This window comes from Cinclus cinclus, chromosome Z (assembly GCF_963662255.1).
Source record: "Cinclus cinclus chromosome Z, bCinCin1.1, whole genome shotgun sequence".
In the NCBI taxonomy this organism is placed as follows: Eukaryota; Metazoa; Chordata; class Aves; order Passeriformes; family Cinclidae; genus Cinclus; species Cinclus cinclus.
In genome coordinates this window covers 21,839,108-21,865,312 of record NC_085084.1, presented here as the reverse complement: position 1 = coordinate 21,865,312, position 26,205 = coordinate 21,839,108, and the positions used below count along the sequence as shown (strand labels likewise).

General features: G+C 38.6%; 1 protein-coding gene across 1 annotated transcript; it reads right to left on the bottom strand.

The window, feature by feature from the left end:
- Window positions 1-284: 284 nt before the first annotated feature.
- On the bottom strand, window positions 285-20,984 carry LOC134056913 (3'-5' RNA helicase YTHDC2-like). Its single transcript, XM_062513871.1, has 23 exons — window positions 20,810-20,984; window positions 19,543-19,633; window positions 18,954-19,150; window positions 17,135-17,334; window positions 16,309-16,475; window positions 13,754-13,856; window positions 12,432-12,588; window positions 10,164-10,271; window positions 8,990-9,138; window positions 8,477-8,612; window positions 8,006-8,132; window positions 6,941-7,006; window positions 5,974-6,152; window positions 5,706-5,802; window positions 5,542-5,629; window positions 5,364-5,444; window positions 4,352-4,434; window positions 3,370-3,475; window positions 3,113-3,232; window positions 2,496-2,768; window positions 1,805-1,931; window positions 1,135-1,340; window positions 285-320 (listed from the first exon to the last, which is right to left on the bottom strand). The coding sequence occupies exons 1-23, from the start codon at window positions 20,982-20,984 to the stop codon at window positions 285-287; spliced, it is 3,072 nt and encodes a 1,023-aa protein (XP_062369855.1).
- Between the last annotated feature and the right edge of the window lie 5,221 nt (window positions 20,985-26,205).

Below are 26,205 nucleotides of genomic sequence, written 5' to 3'. Positions count from 1 at the left end.
TTTCTTCCTCTCCCGGCATCTCTCCCAATCACTCCTCCCTCTCCCACGATCTCCCCTCTCTCCTAGGCCTCTCTCCCCTCCCCCGGCTTGTCCGTCGGTTCCCAGCCCGCCCCATCCCCGGCCCGGAGCGCAGCTTGGAGCTCGGAGAGCACCGGGGCCACACCGGTCCATTTTGTACAGACATTAGCACACAGCTTTCCTCTCACCCAGAAATACCCTTCTTGTTTAGGCGACCCGTTTCAACATCTGCCAAAAGAAACAAAACAGGAAATAAAACTTTTAATCTAAAGCAGCATCACCTCCTTTGTACACTGCGATTCCTGTTAAAAGATGCAACAAAGGCAGCAGGAGCGACAGCAAGATCCACAGGAAAGGAAAACAGAGCAGCCAAGTGTGAACCAGAAAATACAAAGCAACACAAGACATAACTGCTAATGCTTTCCAGATAATGAAACCCATGACTGAATACATCTAGAAAAGTGGCTACTCTGGAACAATCACTACAGCATCATTTCACAAAAGGAAAAGTTGGAATTGGTGGCTGCAAAAACCAGTCTTAATTCACTTTAAAGATAAAGTGTCTGGGGATAACTATGGACTAATCCAACCACAACCCCCAAGCAGGGGCTTGGAATGAGATAACCTTTAAGGTCCATTCCAACACAAACCATTGCGTGATTCTGTATTTTAAGAAATAACTACATGTATAATTATATACATATAAAAATATACATGCAAAGTAAGAAGTGTGAGAGAGTTCAGCCAGATTCACAAATTATACTACCACGACAAAACAAAGTCTTTTGCTTTAAAAAGAAATGTTAAAAAAAGTTTCAGAGCAGAACTTCTTGCTTTTAAGAGTAGGGATCATTATATCTTTCAAACAATTTTGTAACTAGGGACAGGTTTTTTGCCATTTTGCCTTGCTCCATCTAGAGAAAGGACTGATTGAAACAATGGAAAAATGAATCAACTCCAATTCTATCAGCTGATTAGAAGAGTATTTTCTAAAGCTGAAGTATTAAATGCCCATGCTGCTTTTAAAGTACTAACAACTAGGAAAAAGACATTTTTAAAAGCTGTGATAGATTTTAGTGCTCTTTTTTGTGAACTGTAAGTTCAAAGTGATTTTACCTTTTTATACTGAGACTGACCAAGAACAGAGGTAGGATGAAATCGCACTTTCTTCTCCTTTGGTTCAGTCAACACCAGGCTTTCTCTGTCTATATGAACAAGATTGGGATACATGCCAGCCACTAAGGCAGCTTTAATTACAGCCCAGTTCTCAGAGTTAGTATTGACATCTCTAATATCAGCTCCTCCTCTGGCTCTCACAAAACCTGACAAAAGAACAGGACAAAACAGTCCCATGTGAGTTTGCATTTGTTTCCCAAAAGGAGTTTGAAAATAAAGGCAAAATGAACAACTTACTTGTTGCATTTTTCACTACTGCCAACCTCAACAGCACCAAGAAGAAACCATTACACTGAAATCCTTCCTGATAAGGGGTTTCATACTAACACAGAATACAATTCTTTTCTACAATACAAACGTATTTCCTATGGGAATAATTTATTAAAACATCAAGATCCAAAGAAATTAACAGTGAAATGCAGTGGCATGTAGAGATGAGGGTGCTCTCAGTTAGATCAGCCACACTTCCACATCTACACCATACCCTGAATGCACACATGAAGGCGTGTTTCAAATTAAGTGAAGAAGATTACAACGGCGAACATGGCTTTTTACAATTCCTATTAGCTTGACTTTAAAATAAGGTCAACATTTTTTCCAAGTTCTTTACCTGAGGCTCTAAGCTGGCCAAGCAACTGTGTTCTCATTCCTACGATGATTTCCATTGTGGCTTGGGATAGGAAGTTCTTTTCACAGAAGGTTCTCTCCCAGCCGTCACTGCGTGCCTTCTGCCAAGCCTGAAAATGTTTTTACATTTGCCTATTAATTTTATAAACTACTACTAAAAACTGCATTTTTAAAGACAATTTACATTTATGTCAATAAAATTTACACAAAATCCACTCTAAAGTAAATGCATCAAACTAGATTATTTGTTTCTGTTCAAGAATTAGATTCTCTTTTCCCATTCACTGCAATAGCCATTATGTCAAGTCAGAATGATTAATTTAATAAATTAATCATATTAATTATTGAATAATAATTTAATAAATTCATCTAATTTAATAAATATCATTACATTAAGATGGTTATTTGAAGGTCTCATTGTAGTAGGATGTAAAGAGCAGCTTGTTGGAACATTCATAATTTTGTAAGGCTTGAAAATACAAACAAAACATACCACAAAAAGTGTTCCTTCACGAATTTAGGAGTCCAATAAACAGGAAAGCCACTAGGCAAAAATGAACTCTTCTCCAAGGACTTAATCACAGTCCACCACTCTATATTCAAGTAGACTGGTACGTTATTTGCCTCAATTGGGTGATCTACTGTGATTAGTTCTCTCTGAAATGAAATATTACCTGGAAAGCCCTGAGCAGGGCCATGTGGTCACTGAACGTCCCTGCAGCAAAACGCTTCCTGCACAGCATGGCTGCACGCTTTTGGGAGGCCAGCATGGGCAGCACAAAAGGGTCTTGGCAGGCAAGAGCACAGGCAATGGTCAGAACAGGATCCAGGCACTTCAGAACTACAGCATACAACACCATTTTACCGAGGTGTGGCTCTACAGGTAATTCAGTGAGATGATAACCAAGCTCAGTGAGATCTTCCCAAGGGTCCATGGCATCTATGGTCTGTTTATAAACAAACAAACAAAGAAACAAACAAAGGCGAGGGGGTTGGGGACAGTGGACAAAATAAATTTACAGTGAAAGCAAAAAGAATGTGACTACTGGACATTAATTAGACTTGTTCCCAAACTCTTAAAAAACAAGTCAAATTAACAGAGACAAGACTTTGAAGCACTCTCTTCCCTTGATATGGAAGAACACATCCCCCCACACAAAATGAAAACAGACAATAAACAAAAAATCAAAACATCCTTAAGTAATTGAAAACAGCTCCAGTACAAACTGAAGCCAGTAAGATAGACTGCTGCTACATCACAATACCCATATAAACCTATTCCATTTCTGACCTTAAGCATATGTACAGCATTTCTCACAGTTACAGCAGGTGGAGGATCAGGAGCTCTCATAAGAAAGTCTATAACTGGACAATTAGTTGGAGCCAGAAGTTTTGTGTACAAACAAATCTCCTGCAAGTTAAAAGGTGGAACATAAAATATTACCAGGAGTTGGAAATAACCCCAAAAACCCACAATTTGTTGCATTTAATAGTATGGTTTGATAACATTACATTTTTTAAAGTTATTATTTCTAACTGAACATTCACCTGAAGTGGAATTCTTAGAAGCTCTGGAGACTGAAATTCTAACATATTCTGAAATCGGAGCCTGCTGAAGAGACGAAAACAGACTCCAGGCTGACAGCGCCCAGCCCTTGAAAATAAAATACAGGAAGTTATGAAAATCAGGATTTCTTTCTGAAAACAAAACTAAAAGCCAACAAACAGACACAGAAACTTAGAATGGAAAAGTAGAAGCTGTTCTGAAGAAAGAGTTGTTAAGTGTAAGTCACACACAAAGCGAGAGTTTTCCAATCATGGATTATTTTTGAGAGTCTGGCAATTTTTTACTGTAATTTTAACTCAAGACTGAGAAATGTGGAGAAGGAAAAACAAGGCTTATCTAAGTGAAGTGCTGTTTTTGCTAACCTAAGACCAGTCCAAATCTCAATCATCCCTTGCTGTAAGGAATTTAAGTTCCAAACTTCATTTTTTCCCCTCACATCCCCCAAACAGAAGTGACCCTTGGAGTAAAAGGTAAAATAAAGATTAAATAACTTGTGAGTGAATGGACAGAGACAGCAAATTTTCACATTCATGCACATATACCTGTATCTTAATGCCAATTTGGTTGATTAAACAGACATTTGTTGCTAAATAAAACTCTGAGCCCTCACCCACAGTGTTAGGAAGAATATGATCATGGCCTGTTAAGTCATGGATAGTTTGGACAAAGTGAAATATGCAGTCCTCTGCACACAGACTGCTGTTGCTACATGGGAGAAAGAGGAAGGAGAGCGAATTAATGGAGGGAAAATAACCTAGAACTTTGGGAAATGTCTCAGCATTACTTTTCTACAATTTGGGAAATGAATCCAAGGAAATACATACTGACCCCTACTCGTCTGCAGTGTTGGCCACTGTCCATGCTACTAGACTAGGCTAGAAACAGTTATTATGTTGTGTGCCTTTATTCTTAACATACAGGATGCTGGTTATCTGCAAAATGAAAACCAGTATGAGGCATTACCTTCCTTTCCTCTGGATAGCGCTGGCTTTTGAAATCCACCCCATTTTTAGCATTGTAACACGACTCCGTGGATCAAAAGACATCTATAAAAACAAAGAAAGGAAAATAAACCCCAGACTGAATAGGGTACACGAAATAAAAGTTACAGTTAGTTATTTGGATTACCAACAGAACTAAAAAGTATGAAACAGTAATATACACAGCAGCTCCTGGCACAAAGGTATCTTCTCAGTTTCAAGCGAATTTATGATGGTTTCTACTTTGCCGTGTCTTTGTGCTACACAGTTTTTGAAATTAATTTTTTTCTAGTCAATAGGTAACTGCAAGTCAGTAAATGATATGTCAGATCTGTGTTCTGAGACATTACAAAGCAAGCAAAAATACATTATTGTACTGAATCAAGTTTTCCTTTTTGTCTCACTTGGAAATTACCTACTTATTTTCTTAGACTGATGTAAAATTACAAAAAAAGAGTTTGATTTATTGAAATTCAGAAATTTGGTGTGCATACCACCCCTGAAATCCAATTTTATTTTTGAAGCCATTCACTAGATCTTAAATTGCCTTAAAATCATTATGGTGTCTCACTTTGCTTGAACAAATAATGTAGGAGCACTCAACACATCAAAAAAGTGCGCAAAAATTTAATGGATTATTTTTGGACTTGATACAATAGTAGGACAAAAAGAACTCCCAGTGGTCTCAGGAAGGTGGTGGCCTAAACTGAAGACTTGTTTTAAAAATCCAAGAGAAATACTAAATTAGAAAAAGACAAAGATACTTCAACACATCAACCTACATTAGCTTTTACAGGTTTTTTATACCAGTTTAAGTAGACAGCTATTCACAGTATTTGTCTTAAAACTAATGGATGTTGAAAGTTTTCAGTGAGGTCTGTTGCCTGACAGGCACCAGCTCTCAGCCTACTGTAAAGCTGAAAAACCAGAAGTGCTCCAAAATTTACGCACCATGTGTTTTAGAATCATCCTAGGAAAAACTAAGGCAATCATACCTCTTTCACCTTGCCTGAGTCAATGACAAACACAACATCACTGACCGTTATGCTTGTTTCTGCAATATTAGTAGAAAGAATCTGCAATGAAAGAAAATCAAAACCAAAACTATAGTAACTGTAAAAGCAAAGGCAAAACAGATCATTGTAGCATCTGACAAAGTCCTCTGCTACTTGCAATTTTGCGGATGCCAGAAGGTGGAGTTTCAAGCACTTTCTTCTGATCCAAAGTCTGCACACTTGAATGAAGCAAGAAAACTCGGTATCTAACGCAAGACAAAAAGCACATTTTGAGGATCCTTAAAAGAAGCAATGAAAAGCCACAGAAATGAAAGGTTTTACCTGTGAGCATTATCAGCAAATTTTTTGTCATCAAAAAGAATGCGATCCCTCAGGCTCACTATCTCATCGTATCCAGGAAGAAATATTAAAATTGCTCCTAAAAAATGGAAGTGGGTTTGCAACGTTAAACAGAAAATTCAAGCGTATGTCATACCATGTAGACTAGCACTAACTCAGAAGGTCCTAACTTTTGGGGATTTCTGAAAACAGAGCATGATTCATCAGAAGCCTAACCCACAATTCACTGGGAGTGTGGGTATTTACCCACCTGCACCACAACTATGACAGATGGTGTGAAGTAAGTGCATTATCAGATCCAGATCCACTTTTTCATCATCAAAACTGTGATGATAAGCTGTCAGTAGCTCTCTGTCCTCTGCTCTAAGGTCACTACCGCTGTTTTGGACCAGGGAACTTTCATCCAGATTTCCAAATCCGAATGAAGCACTGTAATAGAAAAAAACACAGAGCAGAGTCAAGGCTGCCCTCTTCGGGTTTGCATTCAGCCATCAGCTCAAACTTAGACCAAGACCAACATGACTATTGGCCACAAATTCTAATTTTTAAGTGTAGCAGAAGAGAAATCACCACACTATTGCTGTTCACTGATTTAAATGTTAACATAACAAAGCATGCCACTTCATTTTTTTAGTGTTAACTTTAGTTTTCTTAAACTTTATTGAAACACAACCATAAGCAAATGAAAGTATAAAGATACTTCTCATTTTTAATCCGTTCAAGAAAAATTTTTTAACAGATACATATTCCCCAAAAATTTCCCACTTGCAAAAACTACACCAACAGAAATTATAATAAATATAATCTTTACAAAGATTATTTACCTCAACTGTGATAACTGTAAGTTAAGAAAAAAATCATTCTTTAATAGCCTAATGTACCTGTTACTTCTAAGAATTTTCTTTAATATTTCTATAGTGTATAAACAATATACAGATAAAAACATGACATATTTGTTTCCAAAGTACACATGTGAAAATAAATGGTACACAGTACAGAATCTGCAAGTTGTGCAAACACAAGCAATGATACTGAGTACAAACTTTTTTGCTGTTTGTTTTTGAAATGCTCCTATTCTCAAAAAAAAAAAGGTATTGCTATTTAGTCCAGATTTTACAGCATGAAAAACTAAAACCTGTTCTGATTAAACGAATACAAAACTCAAATTTCCCTTCACCATGCTATACAATTCTTTCTGCAAAGTAGTTACAGCTTACCTGTAGGATTCCAATAGATCAATAACCTCTGTTTGTCCAAAATGCCTAGCCCAGTCCACAGCCATCCTGAAGAGAGTTGCACAGGTATTTTTATTAGATTTTTCACTTCAGAAGATGAATATGCATAGCACATCAGCCGAGGAGACAACTGACACCAGACTTTTGTATCCATTTCTGTACTGTTATCAGTACTGCTACTGATGGATATACAACTTCCCATATGAATGGGCTTGAATAGGTATTAACAGCTATCTGATTTTTAGATAACTGCAGTTCTTTACCACAAAAGAATGTTAGTTTTATACACGAGTACCTGCAAACATGCACAAAGAAATGAGGAGGGAAAATGTGCCACTCTTAAAAAGCCCGCAAGTGCAGAGATCAGACCTGCCAGTTTGCAGCACCCTTCAAGTCATTCCCCAAAAGGCACACCCCAGTGTTCTTCATCAAAATGTGGGAAACCATTGGGCTGTTTCATGTCTTTCAGAAGCTATCCTGCTCACAATGCATTCACAGTTTCACCTTTAAACCGCATTCCTTCCTAAGTTTTTCAAGTGTTAGTACACCAAATATCAGACCCCTGGTATCCTGATTCTCATCCTTCCATATGACAATTATTTACTTCTTTTAATTATTATTTAATTATTTCCCCTGTTTATAGGAAGACATACTTCACAATCACAAAACTTGAGTTTTTACAGATTCACAAATATTTTTACATGCTACAACATATTTAGAAATATAACACAAAGATCTTCTGATATAGGTTAACTCCATGAAAATAAGAATTGCCAAACATTTTGGTTCAATTCAGCAGATTACAGTATTTCTGCTGACCAGTGTCTTTAATAAAACCTATTGAAACAAGGTTTATAGCCCATAATCAAGACCATGTACAGAAAACAGTGTGATTAACAGGAGCTACAAACTCTTTGGGCTGTCAAAATCTATAGGTCTTACAGCAGTGTGATAAGTTAGCAAATTAACTTAGATGTTATAGAAGTTTAGTTCGTTCTCCTATATTGACAAATAAATGTATCTTTTGGATTTTCTGTTTGTTTTTACCAGCCATTGGATGATTTGAAGTGGATACTTGCTCCCATGCTGATCAGCTGTTCTATTTGACTCAAAAAGCCTCTCCCTGAAGAAATCATCAGAGCAGTTGCACCGGTTTCACTGTGCCTATAATCAACTGAGATGTAAAAAAAAAAATTAAAAAAAAAAAATCAGCAAACCAAATAGAAATGTTATTTCTTCATCTAAGTATAGTACAAATATCGCTTTAAAATTCCAGCCCACAGGGAATTTGTTTCCTCACTTTATCTCTGCAGTCAGTTCATGTGAATTCCACACTGTTTTAGAAACACACTTCTGTCAATATTTCAAAACTAACTAAACAATTTTTTAATTCTGCTAGCCTATTCATTTTTTCAGTAGGCATCAAAAAGCAAAGGTAACAACATCTGAAACTGGAGATAAAAGTAGCCATAAATTTGAAGTTCCTTGTTTTCTTGCGTAATAACACAGGAAACTTACCACTGACATTTTCAGTTAAAATAAGATGGAACACGTGAGCAAAGGAATCAATATCTTTATGTAACCAGATGTCAGAAAGACAGGAATCCATTTCTTTTACTATCCATGGTTCAAGGCAATTCACATCTTTCTCCATCTGAAGACAGAAAACAATATTGAAAGATTAATCTCTTCCAAGAGTTTTCTTTATTCTCATACATTACCCACAAAGAATTTGAATGGTTAGTTTTCCCAGCAGCAATCAGAAATCCAGCACTCAGGTATCAGTTAATACACTGATTGAGTCATATGCAAGTACTCCCACAATGGCAGTCAAGCCATTTGATCTAAGAAAATGTTGTGTACAACGACCATAATTAAAAAGCACACTTCAGCTAGAGCAGTTCATCCTAATAAAGTAATCTTTATAATACGTTAATATTCTGAGAGACTCTACTGCACTGTCTTTAGAAAACAGATTCTAGCAATACAACGCAAATATAAACATCTCTTCGAACAAAAAGAAAAACTTACGAGTTGATTAAATACTGTGTCACCACCATCATCCAACCATTTGTACTCTTCATTTGCCTTTGGAATCAATTTTTGTCTCCGAGATGCCAGTTTGTGAGTGTTTTCTTCAGCTGAACACCACTCAGCGAGAGTGTTCTTCTGCTTCTCTTCTAGAATGCAAAGTATTTCCCAAGAAAGTTTTGCGTCATTTTTATTATCCATTGTTTTCTACTAAAAAAAATAGTTACAGCAGGTAAAGTTTAACCTATTTAACCTCTTCTATTTAATCTAGAAAGCTACTACCACTCCAACGTAAATGGTATGTGTAAAGGTACCCAAAGTGCACCACTGCAAACAAGGGCTCTACGAACAAGGCAAAACCCACCATTTTGGTGGGTTCATTCAAGCTTCCATTATTCCAAACTACTGCATTCAAAGGAGCAATCTCAGCTCAGAACTTTCTCTAGAAGTGAAAGGCTGAAGACAAGGGATACACTCCCTGCACGTAACAACGCTTTTTTGTACACTAGTGGAAGAAACAGTAGAAAACACCAGCATCTTAACTGAACTTTTCTGTCCCCAGTGATCAGAGCTGAGCACTGTGATAAATATCCAGTTAGGATTGTATGTTATAGCTTTGGGGTTTGCGTTTTTTAAAAAAAATTTCCTTAAATAATCATGGGATCATTGTTTACATTGCTTATCATTGCCAGGAAAACTTCTGAAGTAGTATCTTCCTAATCAACTGAAAACCAATTATGTTGAGCTCAAGAGTGTTAAGACTTATAAAAAATACATCCATGCCTGAAGAATGCAGTGAAAGATATTACTGAAGTGTATAAAATCCTGCCTGCTTTAATAGCTGCACTTCAATTCACACCCAAAGGTACAGTGTTTATGTGGGCAGATACCCCAATTACATGTAACTGCACACCATAGTAATTAATAAAAAATATGACATTTATTAACTGAAAGCAAAAAGAATGCAACCACTGGATCAAAGTGACTTTTTTTCTTTAATTGCATAAACTATTTCAATCATGTAAATACTGAGAGTTTAAAGATACTTGCTGTCATCTAATCACATCTCATTTAACCTCCTGACTTGAGAATTTTAACAGAAAATAATCCTGTTAATTGTTTGTTCAATCAATGATTCTCACTGCCAACTCTTACAATTAAGAAGTCCACCAACCTTGGTGCTTCTCATTTTTGTACTTTACCATCTCTTTGTTTGTATACCCAGTGCTTCGTAAAATGTCCTCCAGAAACATCTCTTTAACTTCAAAAGCTCTTCCTTGGACTAAAAGTATAAAAAAATCCATCAAAGATTATATATTCACTAGCTTCACTTACAGCATTTATTTTTTTTTTCAATTATCTTTGCTGGAGTTTATTTTTCTGAAAATTATACAAAACAAAACATTTCCAAAGTAAAAAGTCACCTTGTTTCTCATCAACCTCTTCAATTTTATCATGTGCTAGAGCAAGAGATGTTCACAAGATTTACCATTATTAACTCCAAAATTTTTTCAATTAGAAAACAGCCGTTTTTGTTTAGGGTTATAAACAAGAACTCACCATGTAAGGTTGCCACCTGGATTTAAAATGCAATTAATTAATAAGCAATGAATATAGCTTTGTGCAAGGTTGCACAAGGAGACAGTACATCTTTGTACTGAACTACTTTCTTTTCATGAGAAGTATGTGACGATATTGATTTATCTCAACTACCTCAACTAATTTAGCAAAGCTGGGCTTTCTTTACCGAATACTTCTTGACAGATGAGACATCCCAGTGGTCTTCAGCTTCTAATAATTTATCCTGACTTATTTTTCAACACGACTCTTTTCTAGACCCTATCTGTGTATATTAAAGGATACTTTTTGCATGAACAATTAAAATCCCTACCTTTTTTTTTCTAGTCTCTTAAGATGACTTTAGATCACTCAGGATTTTCCTTCAGAAAGAACAATCCTCAATTCACATACTTTTAAAAACTGTCACAGAGGAACTCCTCCAACAATGATCACAAACTCTGTGAACTACAGGAATCCACAACCACAAAATGTTGGTTTCTGTGGTCAGGATTTTGTCAGCCATATTGCTGGAGGAGAATCAAACCTTTTTGTTACATTAATAGACAAAGCCACTTCTTTTAATTCTTAAATTCCCAAGGAAAAAAAAAAAAAAAAGGAAAAAATCCCATCAAAAATCCCATCATTTCAATTGCTATTGGCCTGTCACATTAGCAGCATAAGCACTGTGGTAAACTGGAGAGATTGCCATCCGAATTTCCAACACAAATATCCTGATCTAAAAGAACAGGAAGCTACAGAAAGAGTAAAACTGGAAGGCCACACAACAATTACACCTGAGGCTGCCCCTTGCAAAAAAAATTCAGAGAATATGGGATCATGTGCAATTTCCAGATTCCTGTCTCCAACAAGATGCAAGCCTTAATTTTACTATGCAGAAATTCAAAGCTGGGGACTAGAAATAAACACTTCTATCTGTAAAAAAAAAAACGGAAAAAGAGGTTTCCTTCTCCAAACATTTGCTAAAACAACCCAGTAAGCAATCCCACCCATTTCCTAAAACTGTTGAGATGCTTTTAAAACAGGCTGATACTCAGAGAATCCACCCAATTGTCAAATAAAGCATTTATCTTAAAAGCTACTTTCCAAAACACATTAAACTTGGACATCGTTGTTGAAAAAGTAAGAGGATGCCAAGGTGCCAGAGGAGTTCACCTATACAGAAAACCTGCAACCCAGGATGGGGAAAAAAAAGAAAACAACACAAACAAAACCCCCATCTCCCACACATCTATATTTTGCCTCTACGAAAGATTAGTCAAATTAAATTAAAAGAGCAATAATGGTAACTTCTTTGCATCTGAATGTAATCTAACTGCAGGAAATAAGCCTGAACATAAACTAAGAGAAATAGTTTTGAATGGCTACTGATTTCCTTTACATCTAAGAATCATGTGATTCAAGCATGAAAGCCAATCTGCCTAGGCCTGTATTTCTGAACTGAAGAGGTACAGTTTTACAGTCTGTGTTTTATTCAGTAACAACCTTCATGAGGCCTCAAGACTTAGAATCTACTGGAATGTATTAACATGTATCACACTCATGTAGCTCAGAAGTCCTGTATCAGCATGAAGACAGCACTTCAATAACCTTATCCTACCTCTTGAATTAACAGTGGAAAGAGGCAGGACATAACCTGCATTTACAGAACACTCCTAGTGATTGAAACACTTCACTCTGAAGTAGGTGCAAACTTAGGTGCAAAAAGCAGTTGCAAACAAGAAACTTCAAAAAACAACGAACAGGATTCCTGTAACTCTCAGTGTACTTATTCATCATGTGCCTTTACTCAGAATAGTTTGCTACAGTTTAGTAAGTCTCAGGACAGGTAGACTCAGATTTAAGAGTGAAGATAAATACTTACTATGTATTACTGGGCAGCTTCCAAAATATCTAATAAAGAGATTTGCATCTAGAGCAGCACTAGAAATAATTAGCTTTAAATTAGGCTGGTTTTGCAGCACATCTCTCAGTTTTATTAGCAAGAAGTCGCTAAACCTATCCCTCTCATGTACTTCATCCTATAACAAAAGGGAAAATAGATTCAAAATCAAAACTTCTGACAAACACAAACTACTTTTTAAAATAAAATATATTGTTAGGTGGCACACTAGAGAAGCCTTAAAATGTCTAAGAATAGTTTAAGTAATAGAGTTTTTTTAAAAAACTATCCATAAGCAAAAATAAACTTCAGAAGGCTTTTATCAGAGCTGAGTGCACTGCAGTGCTGAATCTGTGCACACCTCAACTTCAGAGGCCAAAATGAATATCTGAAACCTCGCTAATTTTTTATTTGAAGCCCACTTTCAAGAAAAGGGCACAAGCCACAAATCCTACAAACCTTATTTTAGTGAATTCTCACTTCACCACTGACAACATTTAATGAAATGTATGACACCACACAATCAGAAAAAAACATAGATTGCTGAGACAAGTCATACGCAAAGCCTATAAATTAAGGTACATAATTGATTAATCATCTGTCATTCTTCTGTTTTCTTTTCTACTACGAATGAACGAAGCAAGGACTCATCTACAAGGTTTGCAGTTTGACATCATAAATGCACAGATCATTCCCATGTTTTTTAACTTTGATAAACAGCTAGACACCTAAACTTGCCATGATTTATTTTAATCCTCACTACTTAAATCTTGCCATAAACATTCTAGCTCCCCTTACTCATTAAATTCACAATTGGACTGTTAACATGAACACACCTGGATCATTTGCTAGCAATTAGACTGCACATTATCTTGAAAACACTGGGCAAACAAATGGACTGAAAACCTGGTATTGGTAAAACAATGGTAACAGAAATTCTCACATGATCCCACTGAAGCACATCAATGTAAGCCTCCCTAAGGCTTTTCTGATGACAGGGGAAGTTCAGAAAAACTTACACTCCTGTCCTCCTCAACTCCTCCCGATTCCACAACTGGCATGAAAATTAAATAAGATATTTTTACAGGAAAAAAAAAACAAAAACACACAGAAAAACACCAAAATCCACAAAACATGCATGCTACTCTAAAGACTCAGAAAGTCTTTAAAACCGATTCAGTGTCTACCAAACAAAACCACCTAAAATGCTCAGCAAATTTAAATAAAACAAGCAAGGACCTCATTTTCCAAAGCAATACTCCAAAGTATTGCTCCAACCCACATGAAAGCCACAGGATGCTCACCACAATAACATGAGTCACGGTGGAGAGGGTGCTGTCTCCTGCCATCAGCGTGCCAAGGAGCATGTCATTAGTGCAGAATGTTACCAGTGTCTTTGGAGAAACCCTGTGGAACAAATCACAGAGACAGCTCAGGACTTTTGCACCATTTAAAGGCTGCTAGCTTTCCACAGCTCAAAAATTACTACAGCTGCTCACCAGAAGAGGAATTACAGTTGTCTCCCCAAAAGATTCATGCACACCACTTATTCTTAAACTACGCCTTTTCTCAGAAATTTCCTAACAATTCTTAATGTTTGCACCCCAACGGATTAATTGAAAAAATAAGATTCAGATTGTAATAAATAAGGAAGTTAAACAGAACTGTGAGAAACTCTGCATGTCATTTAATTTACTAGAAAATTCCATATGGAAAAACAGGTTCCAATTCCTCAGCATATGCTTGGATATAGCCTTTTTATTTGCCTACATGGGGTGGGATGATCCTGGTAGGATGCCAAGTACCTACCCAGCCACTCCATCTGTCCTCTCCATGAGCAAGGGAGTGGAAACACAACAGGGTCAAGAGAAGGACAAGAAGAGATATGGGTCTCTCCCATGGGCGACAGTCCTTCGTGAGCTTCTCCAGTGTGAGTCCTTCCCATGGCCTGCAGTTCTTCATGAAGTGCTGCAGCACAGGTCCCTTTCCACAGGGTGCAGTGCTTCAGGAACAGCCTGCTTCAGCATGGGACCCTGACAGGGTCACAATCCTGACGGCAAACCTGGCTTTGTGTGGGCTACCTCCATGGGGTCACAGGTTCTGCCAGGAGCCCGTTTCAGCACAGACTTCCCAGACCACAGCCTCCTTCAAGTATCCACCTGCTCCAACACGGAGTACTGCACAGGGGTGTCCCTGCTGCACCGTGGACCTCCACAGGCTGCAGGGGCACAACTGCCTTACCATGGGCTGCACCATGAGCTGCACCATGGGCTGCTCTGGCATTTGGGGCACCTCCTCCCCTCCTGCACTGACTTTCCTGTCTGCTCCTTTCACATGCCCTCACTGCTCTCCTTGAACTGCTGCCTCCATTGTGCAGGTTTTTCTCCCCTGCTTCCCACTATCCGAGAGGCACTACCACCATCACAGATGGGCTCAGCCTCAGCTAGAGGCAGGTCTGTCTTGGCTAGCACCAGCTCTATCAGACATGGGAGAGGCTTCTGGCATCTTCTCACAGAAGCCTCCCCACAGCTCCCAAAGCCTTGCCCTGCAAACCCAATAGAGTACAGCTGAGTAAAACACAGAGTAATCAGCTGATCCTCTGATTTTTCAGGAGGTGAAAATGGACTGAAATGCAACTATTCTATACCTGGGGCAGAGTTAGCTGTCCTAGTAAAAGCAGCAATTCTACTTCTACAAGTCACTACTTCCTCCCATACTGCCATCCTAAAGGAGCTGAAAAGTTCCTTTGTACTGTACTCTACAGCTCTTCTCTGGAAGACAGTTTAGAAAGCTTTAAACATTAGACTTCTGTGTTACTATAAACACTTCTAAACATCTCCACTCCAGGTCTTTTTTGTCCACAGCTCAAAATACTGTCATCTCTCCCTTTCAGTGTTTCTCTGGAGTAAATGTCTTGATTCTTCTCAAGAAAAAGATTTCGGATTTTCTGCACTACTTCCAGTAGTTCTTCCATTTTTATCTGACCTCGTTCTTCTGCCAGTATAGTACTTCCACACATTAATCATCCATCTTATTTGTGGTGCATCTTCACTAGCTCTTCTAATCCCTTAGAGCCTTGTGAGCTTTCATACAGACATCTGAATTCTTATTGCGACTTTGTTGTTCAAGTGCATTCCTTTTCATCAGCTATATTCTATCTCTGTTCATTCAAGCAACACAACCTTTTGCCATCTTCTGGTCACTCATATCTCAGCCATTGCTCCTTACCTGAAATGTCACTGGCTACACAGTGCAAAGATGTTAAAACCCCCACACAATCCATTCATGCTCTGCTTTGATCTCATCAAGGGATATCAAAATCTCTACTTTCACATCACTTCATGTTTTAAACACAAAAGCTGAAGCAGAGTAAATTTAGCCCAAAACTAGACTGGTAAATAATGCTCAGCTTCATCAGCCACTTTCCAATTTTGTTGTTTTCCCTTTTAAGACTCCTATCAACTCGCACTACATAACATTTGTTATAGCATGCTGGTCTTCTCACCTACCTTCAAAGCTTGGAGAACTTTTGGATCCACACAAGTTAAGAGGAAAGAGGCGAGGGGGGAAAGAGAGGAAAGTGCAGATTTGATCTGAAAATCACACAAGGATTTACACGCACACACTCTGCAGAGGAAATCAATAGAAAGCACTTGAAATTCAGTTCGAGAAGACAACCTGCTACATGTTCCTGCGAAACACAAGAAGAAAGTCATCCTGTTCGTTCTTAAGTATTCCTTACCTGCAATAACATAGCCACCTATAATTTATGGGCTGCATACCAAAGATGTTGCAGTTCAAATGTACTCAAGATTCACAATACCAGCACAAGATCAACACTTAGAAATACCATTAGTACCTGCTTTCTAAGCGGATCTGGTAACCAATCGTCTGGCCAATCTTCTCTTTTCTTTCTGCTGCAACCCTTTCAGCCGCAGCAACAGCTGCTAAACGTCTTGGCTGGGTACAAAACACACGACAGGGAGTTCCATTCTTGCAGCAGTCATCAAGGATAAACTGAGGGATCTGTAAAGAAGGGGTTCAAATTCACTTTTTGAGAAAGTTACAGCTTTCTTAGCACAGGGAAACAATTTCATTTCATCCCAGTATTACACATTGCAAAAGACTTTTCATTAGAACTATCCCTGCAAACACACCTGAATCGGCAGAAAATAAATTTCTAAGTATAACCTCTTTAGGTTTGTTTTAGAGAAAAAACCTGCAGTGTCTCTCCTGCTTCAGCGAAATCTATTTTAAAAAAAGCCCTACAGATAATCAAATAATCTCTCATTTGAACACAAAAAATATGTTACTCTGGGTACTAAGAACAGATCTAGCCTTAGAAGTATATATATATATATATATATATATATATATGTATATATATATACATACATATGTATGTACAAACATCACAGCACCTTCCCTTCCATATTTTGCATTATTTTAATGAAAAAATTGTATCCATCAGAAAATCATGAGGAACCATTTAAGCTTTTAGTGTCTATCTGCTGGCTTAGTGGTTCAAAAGCAAGAAAGTTAATTGGAACACGAGATTTCCAATCATACAGGAAAAGAAAAGCCTTAAAATGTCATAAAAATATCCCTTTATCACAAATGTTACATAACTGCCATTAGTTTAGTATGAATACAGTTATCTTTTTTATTTCATTGAAGAAACATACTTGAGTAGTTTTTCCTGATCCAGTCTCTCCTATAATCAAAACGATTTTATTGTCCTTTATTATTTGGACGATTTCTTCCTGTTTTTCAAAAACTGGTAGTGATTGCCTGAAGGAATCAAACTCTGATTCCCCTCTTTTCACTGGGATCTGGGGGATACCATCATTAAGTCGACAACTTCTCTTGTTCACTTCTTTGTTTTCTGTGAAGAGAAGTTAAAAGTTTATTTATACAGATACAGAGGAAGGTCGTATAAAATCACTGCTCAAAAACTGCTCTTCAGAATTAATGTTGCTGACTTTTATGCATCCCTGTGGGTAAAGTGACAAGCCCATCACACATTTAGAAGTCATACTTATAGCAACACATCCTCCTGAAGTATTTCAAATAGACATTTTCCAAAATGGTTATTACTTTCATAGGTATTTTGAACAAAACCAGAGTCTTCCAGAGCATTGTCAAAAAAGTCAAAAAAGCCTACCAAGAGCAAAAGGAGAAAGAGAAACTAAACCAGTGAAAAACAGCCTGGTGTATTTTGATGGCCTTTTTATCAGCATCCATGCTTTACATCTGTACTTTTCCCTAGAAAACACACTTACAGAGTTAAACCTATAAGCTATTCCACGAAGTTGCCTGAAATCATACTCATTCAAGCATGCTATATCCAGAGTCCTGAACCCCACATAATAGTGTGATGTGTTAGAAAGCAGGTCATAAGTAGCTGAAAAACATGCACCTCTCCTGAGCCAGAGACTTCAACTGCAGCCCTGGAAGTGCAACTCTGTAATTCCTTGATAATTACTTTCCAGAAGAATGAAAAGCTTGCTGTAAGCTCAATTATACGTATTTAATGTGATTAGCAGTTTCCTGTACTAAACTACAAGCTCTGTTGTACCAAGACAAACACAGACTAAGAGATCAGGAGAACTAAAAACACATTCTTGAGAAACAGAGAAAGACAAATGTTAGACTGTTCATTAACTTACCCCTTCCATTCCTAAGACATTGTGTTTCAGTACCTTTATTATAGCTTCCCTGTGCTCACTAAACAATCCCATTAAACAACTGAAAAAAATAGCAAAGGAAGCACTTAAAGAACACACATCATGTATCAGAAATATGCAATTAAAGAAGGCATATTGGTACAAGTGTTTTCTGCTCACTATATCCACCTCTGCACACAGAAACACAGCGTAACTCTTCCACTTGTAGCTGCTAAAGCAGTAATTTAGATGAAAGCGTTGCATTTAAAAAAACCCCAACATTTTATTAGGAGTTTGTCTTTCAGTGTTTATCTTTCATTTGAACTCTTTCATATTCTAGAAATCAAGATGTCTGGACAGTAGTCTCTTAAGGACCAAATCTATTTTGCAGAGATGAAGAAACAAAAACCAAACTTCCCAATTTATCAAGGACACGAACTTCTATAAGCAGAACCGCCAACCTCATTTTCTCATTAGGGTGTTCTTATGGCATCATGGTAACACCCTGACTCTTCAGTCCCACCTCACAGCACTTGTATGAAGCCACATTTCACAAATGTGCTTCCAAAAAGATTTGCCTGGAACTGGCTCAAAGGTTCTAAATTAACTCAGCACAAGGTAAGATATTGCAATATGCATGATATGACTGCCCAAGTTCCTCACAACACCAGTTATAGAAGACCTTAAAAGCAAGGAAAAATCATGTTTGTTTCAAGGTGTCCGTCAGGACATGAGAAGGGACAGAACAGAAGGAGGTTTATTTTTTCCCTGGGCTGCAGGTTGTTTTTTCCACTGGCATTGATGGACAAGTCCAAATCAGAAGACATACCAAACATACCAGATTCAACAGCACAGGTATTTCCTCGCTCTGACCTTGGCAGGAGTTCTGTGTGTTCCTTATTTGTGACAGGAAAGCTCTCAATTACACTCCAAACAATGTGTCTTGTACGGAGAGCCAAGTCACAAGTCATGACTGCATGCGTCAGTTCTGACACATCCTTCTTCCTTGCAGTCAGGTATCGATTGGCTCCTTTTCTGTGAGGGAGGAAAACATATCTTAGGAATAAGTAACTTAACTCTAGGTTAATTTTTATCTGTCAAGGTATGGGATTCTATGCAAAACCTTTGAAAAACAAACAGAGATCACTTTGATCACTTTGAAAGGTTTTTGAGAAGCTTCTTTAATGGACCCATTAAATCCATGAAGTATAAAAACAAGCTATCCCAAAATGCATGTTACAAGTTTTTCCAATGAAGCATGCAGCAATGAAAAAAGATACTTATTTCTATGTCTACTTTTACACTTTTTTCTCTAATACTATTCCTTGCTACACAGTAGGGTATGTTGAAAACTTCAATCAGGTTATCAGTAGGCATGAAATTCCATTCATCTGCACCAAAAAATGCAAAGCTGTACCCCAACTCACCCTTTGCTTTTAGGTACCAGTCCAAGAGACTGACAGCGCCGGCGAACAAATGCTCTTTCAGTACTAGTGAAACTAGAAGGAAATTCCAACTCTAGAACAAGAAATAATCATAAAAAACCCAGTATCAATGCAACAGGCGGTAATCTTGGCATCTTATCTTAATGTTACAGAATCGCTGAATTGTTAGGATTGGAAGGGAGATCCCCCAGTGCAACCCCCCCTGCCAAGGCAGAGTCACCTGGAGCAGATGGGTTTGGGATGTCTCCAGAGGGGGAAATTCAACACTCTCCCTGGGCTGTGGTTCCAGTGCTCTGCCACCCTCAGTGGAAAGAATTTCTCCCTCGTGTTGAGATGGAACTTCTTGTGCTTTAATTTACACCATTGCTTCTTGTCCTGTCACCAAGAAGTCCACACTGCCCTCCTGGCATTCATCTTGGATATATTTATGCATTAATTATATTAATAATTAATATATTTATGCATTAATGAGATCTCCTCGCAGTCTTATCTAGGCTGAACAGGCCCAGCTCCCACACCTCCCCTGATAAGAAATGCTCCGGACCCCTCATCTCATCTCATTGTAATAAAAACAACATAAAAATTGTTCATTAAAATAGAAGGACTACCAAGAGTTCGATAAAATAACCAAGAATAGAACCAGATCTGAGAGGGCACAAGTCATGCACCCGTAGTCCACAAGAATGTCTTGATTAGTTTGAGCTGAGTTAATTAACCATACTTAAGTATCCATTGTTCAACGTGTAAAAAGGATCTACTGATAAGGCAGAGGTTCTGCCGGGAAGAGGAGTCTTCTTCATTCCAACGACCACCGGAGAGCAGAGTACGACCCCTATCAACAGGCAGTGCCAGCGCAGACACGATTGCAAAAGGGACACGTATACCAGAAACAAGGGGTATAAAACCCAAAGGACTGAGAGAGGAAAGTGCGCGCCGTTGGTGGAGTGCTAACTCCCGGCCACCCAGCGCTGCTTTTGCTTGCTACCGCTTGCTTAATAAATCCCCCTTGTTGATGTTCAATTGGCTCTGAGTCAGTGTGTGTGACAAACACTTATAACATCATCTCAGTGGTCCCTGCTGGACTCCCTCCTGTGGGTCCCTCTCTCTGTCTGAGGAGCCCAGAACTGACACAGCACCACAGCTGTGCCGCACCAGGGCCGGGCAGAGGGGACAGGATCCCCACCCTGCCCCACTATCAGCGCCCGTCCAACACCCGCAGGTTCCCCCCAGGCCGGGCTGTGCCACGCACCCGCCTCGTCCCCGCTCCGGAACCGCTCCAGGGCGAGCTGCACCGCAATCTCCACCTCCTCGTCCACGACGACCTCCCTGAGGGCCTCGGCCCGGGCGCGCACCGCGGCGGAGGCAGCCGAGCCCCCCCTGGCCCCGCTGGGCTGCCGGCACGAGACCCGCCTGTGTCGCGACATGGCCTCCACACGGCCTCGACACCGGCACGGATACGGGCCCGTTGCTCCTCGGCCCGCGGGGCGATGCTGGCGGCAGGGCGGGGCGCGTCTGGGGTCACCCACAGCCGGAATCGCCCCCGGACGGAAGGAAATGGGCCCTTTTTCCCGCGTTAGGGTGTTAAAGCCTGCCTGACGTATGTGTATGGCCGTGACCAAAGAGTGGCAATGGTACCCTGTCTGGTCATAAATTACGTGATTTAATTGAATGGCATTCAACATAGGTGTGGCGGGGGTCATCTCGGCCCTCAGCGCCTCCAACCTGTGAAGTGCTACTTGCTCTTGATTTTGGATCGTCTTTTCCTGCTGTTTGACTCCACGCTGAGAACATGAGATAGAAATTAAACCCAAATCTCTTGGGCATGGCACAGGGCGCGGTATTGAGGGCTGCTGCTTTGGAAACAACATTAAGTCAGGAGGAGAGTACTTGGAAGAAGAGCTACTCAGCTGGGGAGAATTAAATGTACAGAAAAGAAACAGTAACTGATGTAGCTGGCTGGAAAATAGCTCTTAAGAGACCCATACCAAAGCTGTGTACAAAGCTCATTTCCGCATAATTCTGCACTGAGAGGTCACACTGGAGCTGAACAATTCATCTATTCTAATGATGGGGGTTTTTTTTCCGGTTTTCCAGTACAGGTATCTGCCTATGTATCGTCAACCAAAGAGCTGTTCCTATGACATTCAGTACTGCCACCTTAGAGCACATCACAGTTATGGCAAATTAAACACTTAAGCTGAATAAAATGAGGATTACTCTTATCATCCTTGGTATCAACAATAAAAACTGAGAGCTCATAATTCATTTGAAAAAGTCACATCAGAAATCCTTATTTAAGAATTCAGATCTCTTAACAGTTTCTGTCTCTTAACAGCATCATCTTGCCTTCATATAGAAAAAAGCACCATTATTCTCAAAAGTTATACCTCAGGTTGAATTCTGCTATTGGTTTGCAATCCTGTAAATACAGTAACTAACTATCTGTTAGGTTAGGTCTCATCTATATGGCCAAGAGTGGGGTGAAGCTTGAGTATGTCCTGCATAACAAATGCCTTAATACATGCCTTTCTTCTTTCACTGCTTTTTTGAATCTCTGATGCTATTAGAAGGGTGAAAAATAGGAGAATGTCACCCATGTGCTGCCTCCTGCAGCCCTGCTAAAGACAAAATTGCAGTCTGCACTCAAGACATGAAAAAACATGAGCAAAGACAGAATTGTGCTTACCCAAGCTCTTAGACATGGAGGTTTTATTTATATATATTCTCTTAATAAAAACTTCTAGATGTGGATTTTCATACTAGAATTAGCAACCTGTAAGTCTTTAAAAATTCTGTTTTCGTGATTAGCCTCAGAAATACCTTCTGGCTGATGTTTACTCAAAAACAAAAACAAAAACAAAAACAAAAACAAAAACAAAAACAAAAACAAAAACAAACCCTGGAATACGAATGAGTTCCTTCTATTAACATATGTCCAAATGTCCATGTATGTTTTAATAAGAAGAATCAAGAGGCTGCACAGTTTTATGCAAAAACACATCTGCATGTTTAAATACAATTAAGTATTCTTATTTTACCCTCCCTAGAGGCACTTCTGCTGACTTCTTTTAATTTTGTGGAATATTTTCTCTCTTGTAAACACTCTTATTTTCCAAAAAAGGTGCCAGTTCTGAGAAAAAGACCTGCAATGGGAGTTGGTGAAACAGTATTATCTATTATGTACTGTGTTAGATTGTGTCAGATTTCACTGCAAAATAGTCTTTCTGGTTTTTGTTTGTTTGGGATTTTTTAAAGATTTTTAAGTGCTGTAAAACTTATTAGCTGTTGAAATATAAGGATCACTGGTGAGCCAGTTCTTCAAGATCAAGTTAATGAAAAAGCACAAGATTTATTCATCTTTTCAGTTCCTTGGTTATAAAAACAAACAAACAAAACAAAACAAGACCCAAAAAATCCAATAGATAGGGTTTTTTTAAGCATTACAGTAAATTTGTAAGCAGACAGTTGTTGGCCGCTGTGATTATTAATGATCCCATCAAATAAGTTATGTATTTACACACATTGAGGAAAGTAAGACTGATGTGAAATTATATTGAGAGATATTTGTTTAATAAATTAACTGCAGTGAAAATGGGCTTCTTTTGCTTTACTGCACACTACTGTATACAATGATAGTTCCCCAGACCTTTGGCTGCTGATGTGGGCTTTATTTGGGTCATTGCCTCCATCCCATTTCTATAACCTCTCCTGTCATCTACTAACACATAATTTCTTATTTATCTGTCTTTTTCCACTTCCTTTACTCAAATTTTGGTGGTTTTTTTAGACATAATGGAAAAAGCCTTTCAATCACTTCTACCCCTGTAAAACAACCTCTCTCAGGTCCTCACTTGCCACAGTTCAGAGCTTGGGCTGTTGAACATCCAGGGAAAACTGGAACCCTTCAGTGGAGCTCAGGGCATCCATAGAGTTCAGGAGGGAATCCAGAATGAAGGCTGAGAAAGAGTATGATTCCCAACAGGGTCAAATATGCCCCGGCTCTTCTCACAGCTTTCTTCACTACTCCTCACTCCTAAATTGAGAAACTCCAGTTTCCAGGGTGAGCAAATGACTGAAGTCAGGAGGGAGAATGGAATGATCCTCTGCTAACAGATCTTCCTGTGTCTACATATAAAGGCAGGAGTTTAGGAGTAGACTGAAGGCAGAATGATTTCATGTGGTTGTGTGATTCATGTGGTTGTGTCTTTGCTGAAACTGGAACTGAGTGGAACTGATGGGCTCCTGATGGGAGCTGGGAAACTGATGGGGATTTATTTATCCAGAATATAATCTCCTGTTAGAATACTGTCTCACTGAAATATTTTGACTAAAATGATACCTATGTTGCAGAAATTTTCTGGAGCACAAAACACGTTTAACTATTCCAGTCATCAGTAGCCTGCAGAAAAAAGTTATTGAAGTTACCTCATAGTCACAGTCTACAAAAAGTCCATTTATTTTTACATGTGCCCCCATTTTTTTTTTACCAAAGTAGTATTTATTAAAGAGAGCTTTTTTAAGCTTCAAATAACATACTTTGATAAAAAATAGTGGAAATATTCAATATTGGGTTTAGATGTATATACAAGAAATGAGGAAATTAACTTCTAACTTCCTGTATCCAAATTGTGGATCCTTATGTAAGATCCAGGAGTAGGAAGCTGTTTGAGTAGGAGAATAGTTTAGGATATTTTTGGAACAAGGAGCAAACCTGTCTCATTTCTATTCATCATCACAAAAAAGTACTCTTTTTAGAACAGTTTTACAAAGTGGTTGAGCATTTATAAAGGTGAAGAATGAGTAGGAAGCTTATCAAAAGAGGCATTAATAATCCATATAAAATTAATACTCTATCTAAAATATTTTCACTCCTAGATAAAATATCTCAGTTTTGCAGATTACTCTTGGGAGCAGGAGGAGAAAAATTGGAAAAATTTGCCTTCCAAAAAAAAAAAAAAAATCTTTTGAATATACTGTTTTGAGAATTTCCAAATAGTTCTATTGCAAAGAATTCCACAGTAAGGGCTGCACAAGACTTTTATTTCTAAATGCAACTTGAAATCTAAAGTCTGTGATGAGAACAAAGTAAGCCTAAGCAAAGTAATGTGAAGAAAGTAATACAGTAACTTCAAACCCAAGATTTTGATGAGAATTTAACTAGCAATTTCCTAGCTAAACCATGGCTCTGTTAGCAGCAGAGGCTACACAATGATGTTTTAAATAACATTAATTTGAACTCATATGTCTGCTACTTTAAATTTTGCTACTATGAAGATCAAAAAGCAAAGATGGTCTTTATCTGAAGCCAACTGAAACACAGAATAATCCCTCCTTTGATAGCTCCAGGCATTGCTTTTGATCATAGTGCACATCAAAATCTTCAGTCTGAATACCTAAGCAGGAGCAGCAATTAGAATAGCTAATTCCCCCATCTATCTTACAGCAACATCAAAAATATGCATTTTTTAACTTACATCATAGAAAATAAAGTATGTTTTTAATTTCACTTCCTTAATGAGGAAAAGAAAAATATTACATAGGAAGTAACTTTTACTTAGCCCTTTTATTACCTGGGCATGGTTTATATAGGCTAGGCACAAATTTACATCTGAGCATATTTGCATCTTAGTAGCTTGGTGTCCATGTGCAAAGTCATGTTATGTGAGTGCTGGTGGCCAAGCTAGCTCCACTCTGGTGCCATGTCCCAGCCTGGCCTGCAGCCCAGGGAGGTGTCTAATATCCTGGCTGACCTGGCTGGGATGGCTGGGTGAGTCCTGGTTGCCAGGTCCTGCCATGCCATCCCAGGCAGTCTCTGCAACCTCTGGCTTCCCAGCCCCTCGAGATTTCGATTGTAATGCTGATACTACAAGCCGTGGATTGGGATCTGACCCGAGTGCAGAGGATCCAGGTGATTAGAAATTATAAGTTAAGTTGTATTATAAATTCCCTACCATCCTAGTTACAGACTGTACTATGTTGACTCTGCTCATAGAAATCTGTACCATTCTAATAATAAATTCTCTTCTATATCAATCATAACATTTTGTTAAGAAAACAGAGTTTTAATTGTATCTATGGTTTATGCTCATGCTCGCTCTACCAATATCACCAAGAGAAGCCACCTGTGCTGGACGACAGTGCCACTCAAGATAACAGTGACATGTCTATTAACCAAGAACCTCATGGAGCAACAGGGAACTTTTCAGCAAATATGTGAGAAGGGCTGGATGTAGTATTTAGGAAACTGAAAGAGATGGTGTTCTGGGCAGTTGGACTCTGGATACTCAGAAAGTTCTGTATTGCACACCCCTGGCTGCCTTGCTCAAAGGACTGTTACTAAATTAAACTTCCTGCTTGCAAATTAAGTTAGTGTTTCTTTTGTTGGTGGGTTTTGAAAGAGATTAGTAGAAAAATGCAACAGCTGAATGTTATCTAGAGGAAAGTTTTTATCTTTTTCTAGTCATTTGATTTTGGTCATTTGGCAGCTTTTTATGCAGCGACTTAAGTTGTTTTCTACTGCAAAACCATTTATGCCGGACTTCCCCTGGTCTTTCTGACCTGCCTCGGCCAGCTGGGGTCAGAGAGATAGGGGATTTTTATCCAGCATGGACAAAGGCAAAAGATTAGAGGAGGTTCTCCTTCCCG

What these genes read in the sequence shown, in the direction of transcription:
- LOC134056913 (XM_062513871.1), bottom strand. Translation starts at nt 20,984, where the DNA reads ATGTCGCGACACAGGCGGGTCTCGTGCCGGCAGCCCAGCGGGGCCAGG. An exon ending in GATCTATTGGAATCCTACAG is followed by an intron (nt 6,153 to 6,940) that starts GTAAGCTGTAAC and finishes TTTCTATTACAG; the next exon opens with TGCTTCATTCGGATTTGGAA. An exon ending in TTTGCTGATAATGCTCACAG is followed by an intron (nt 5,630 to 5,705) that starts GTAAAACCTTTC and finishes GTCTTGCGTTAG; the next exon opens with ATACCGAGTTTTCTTGCTTC.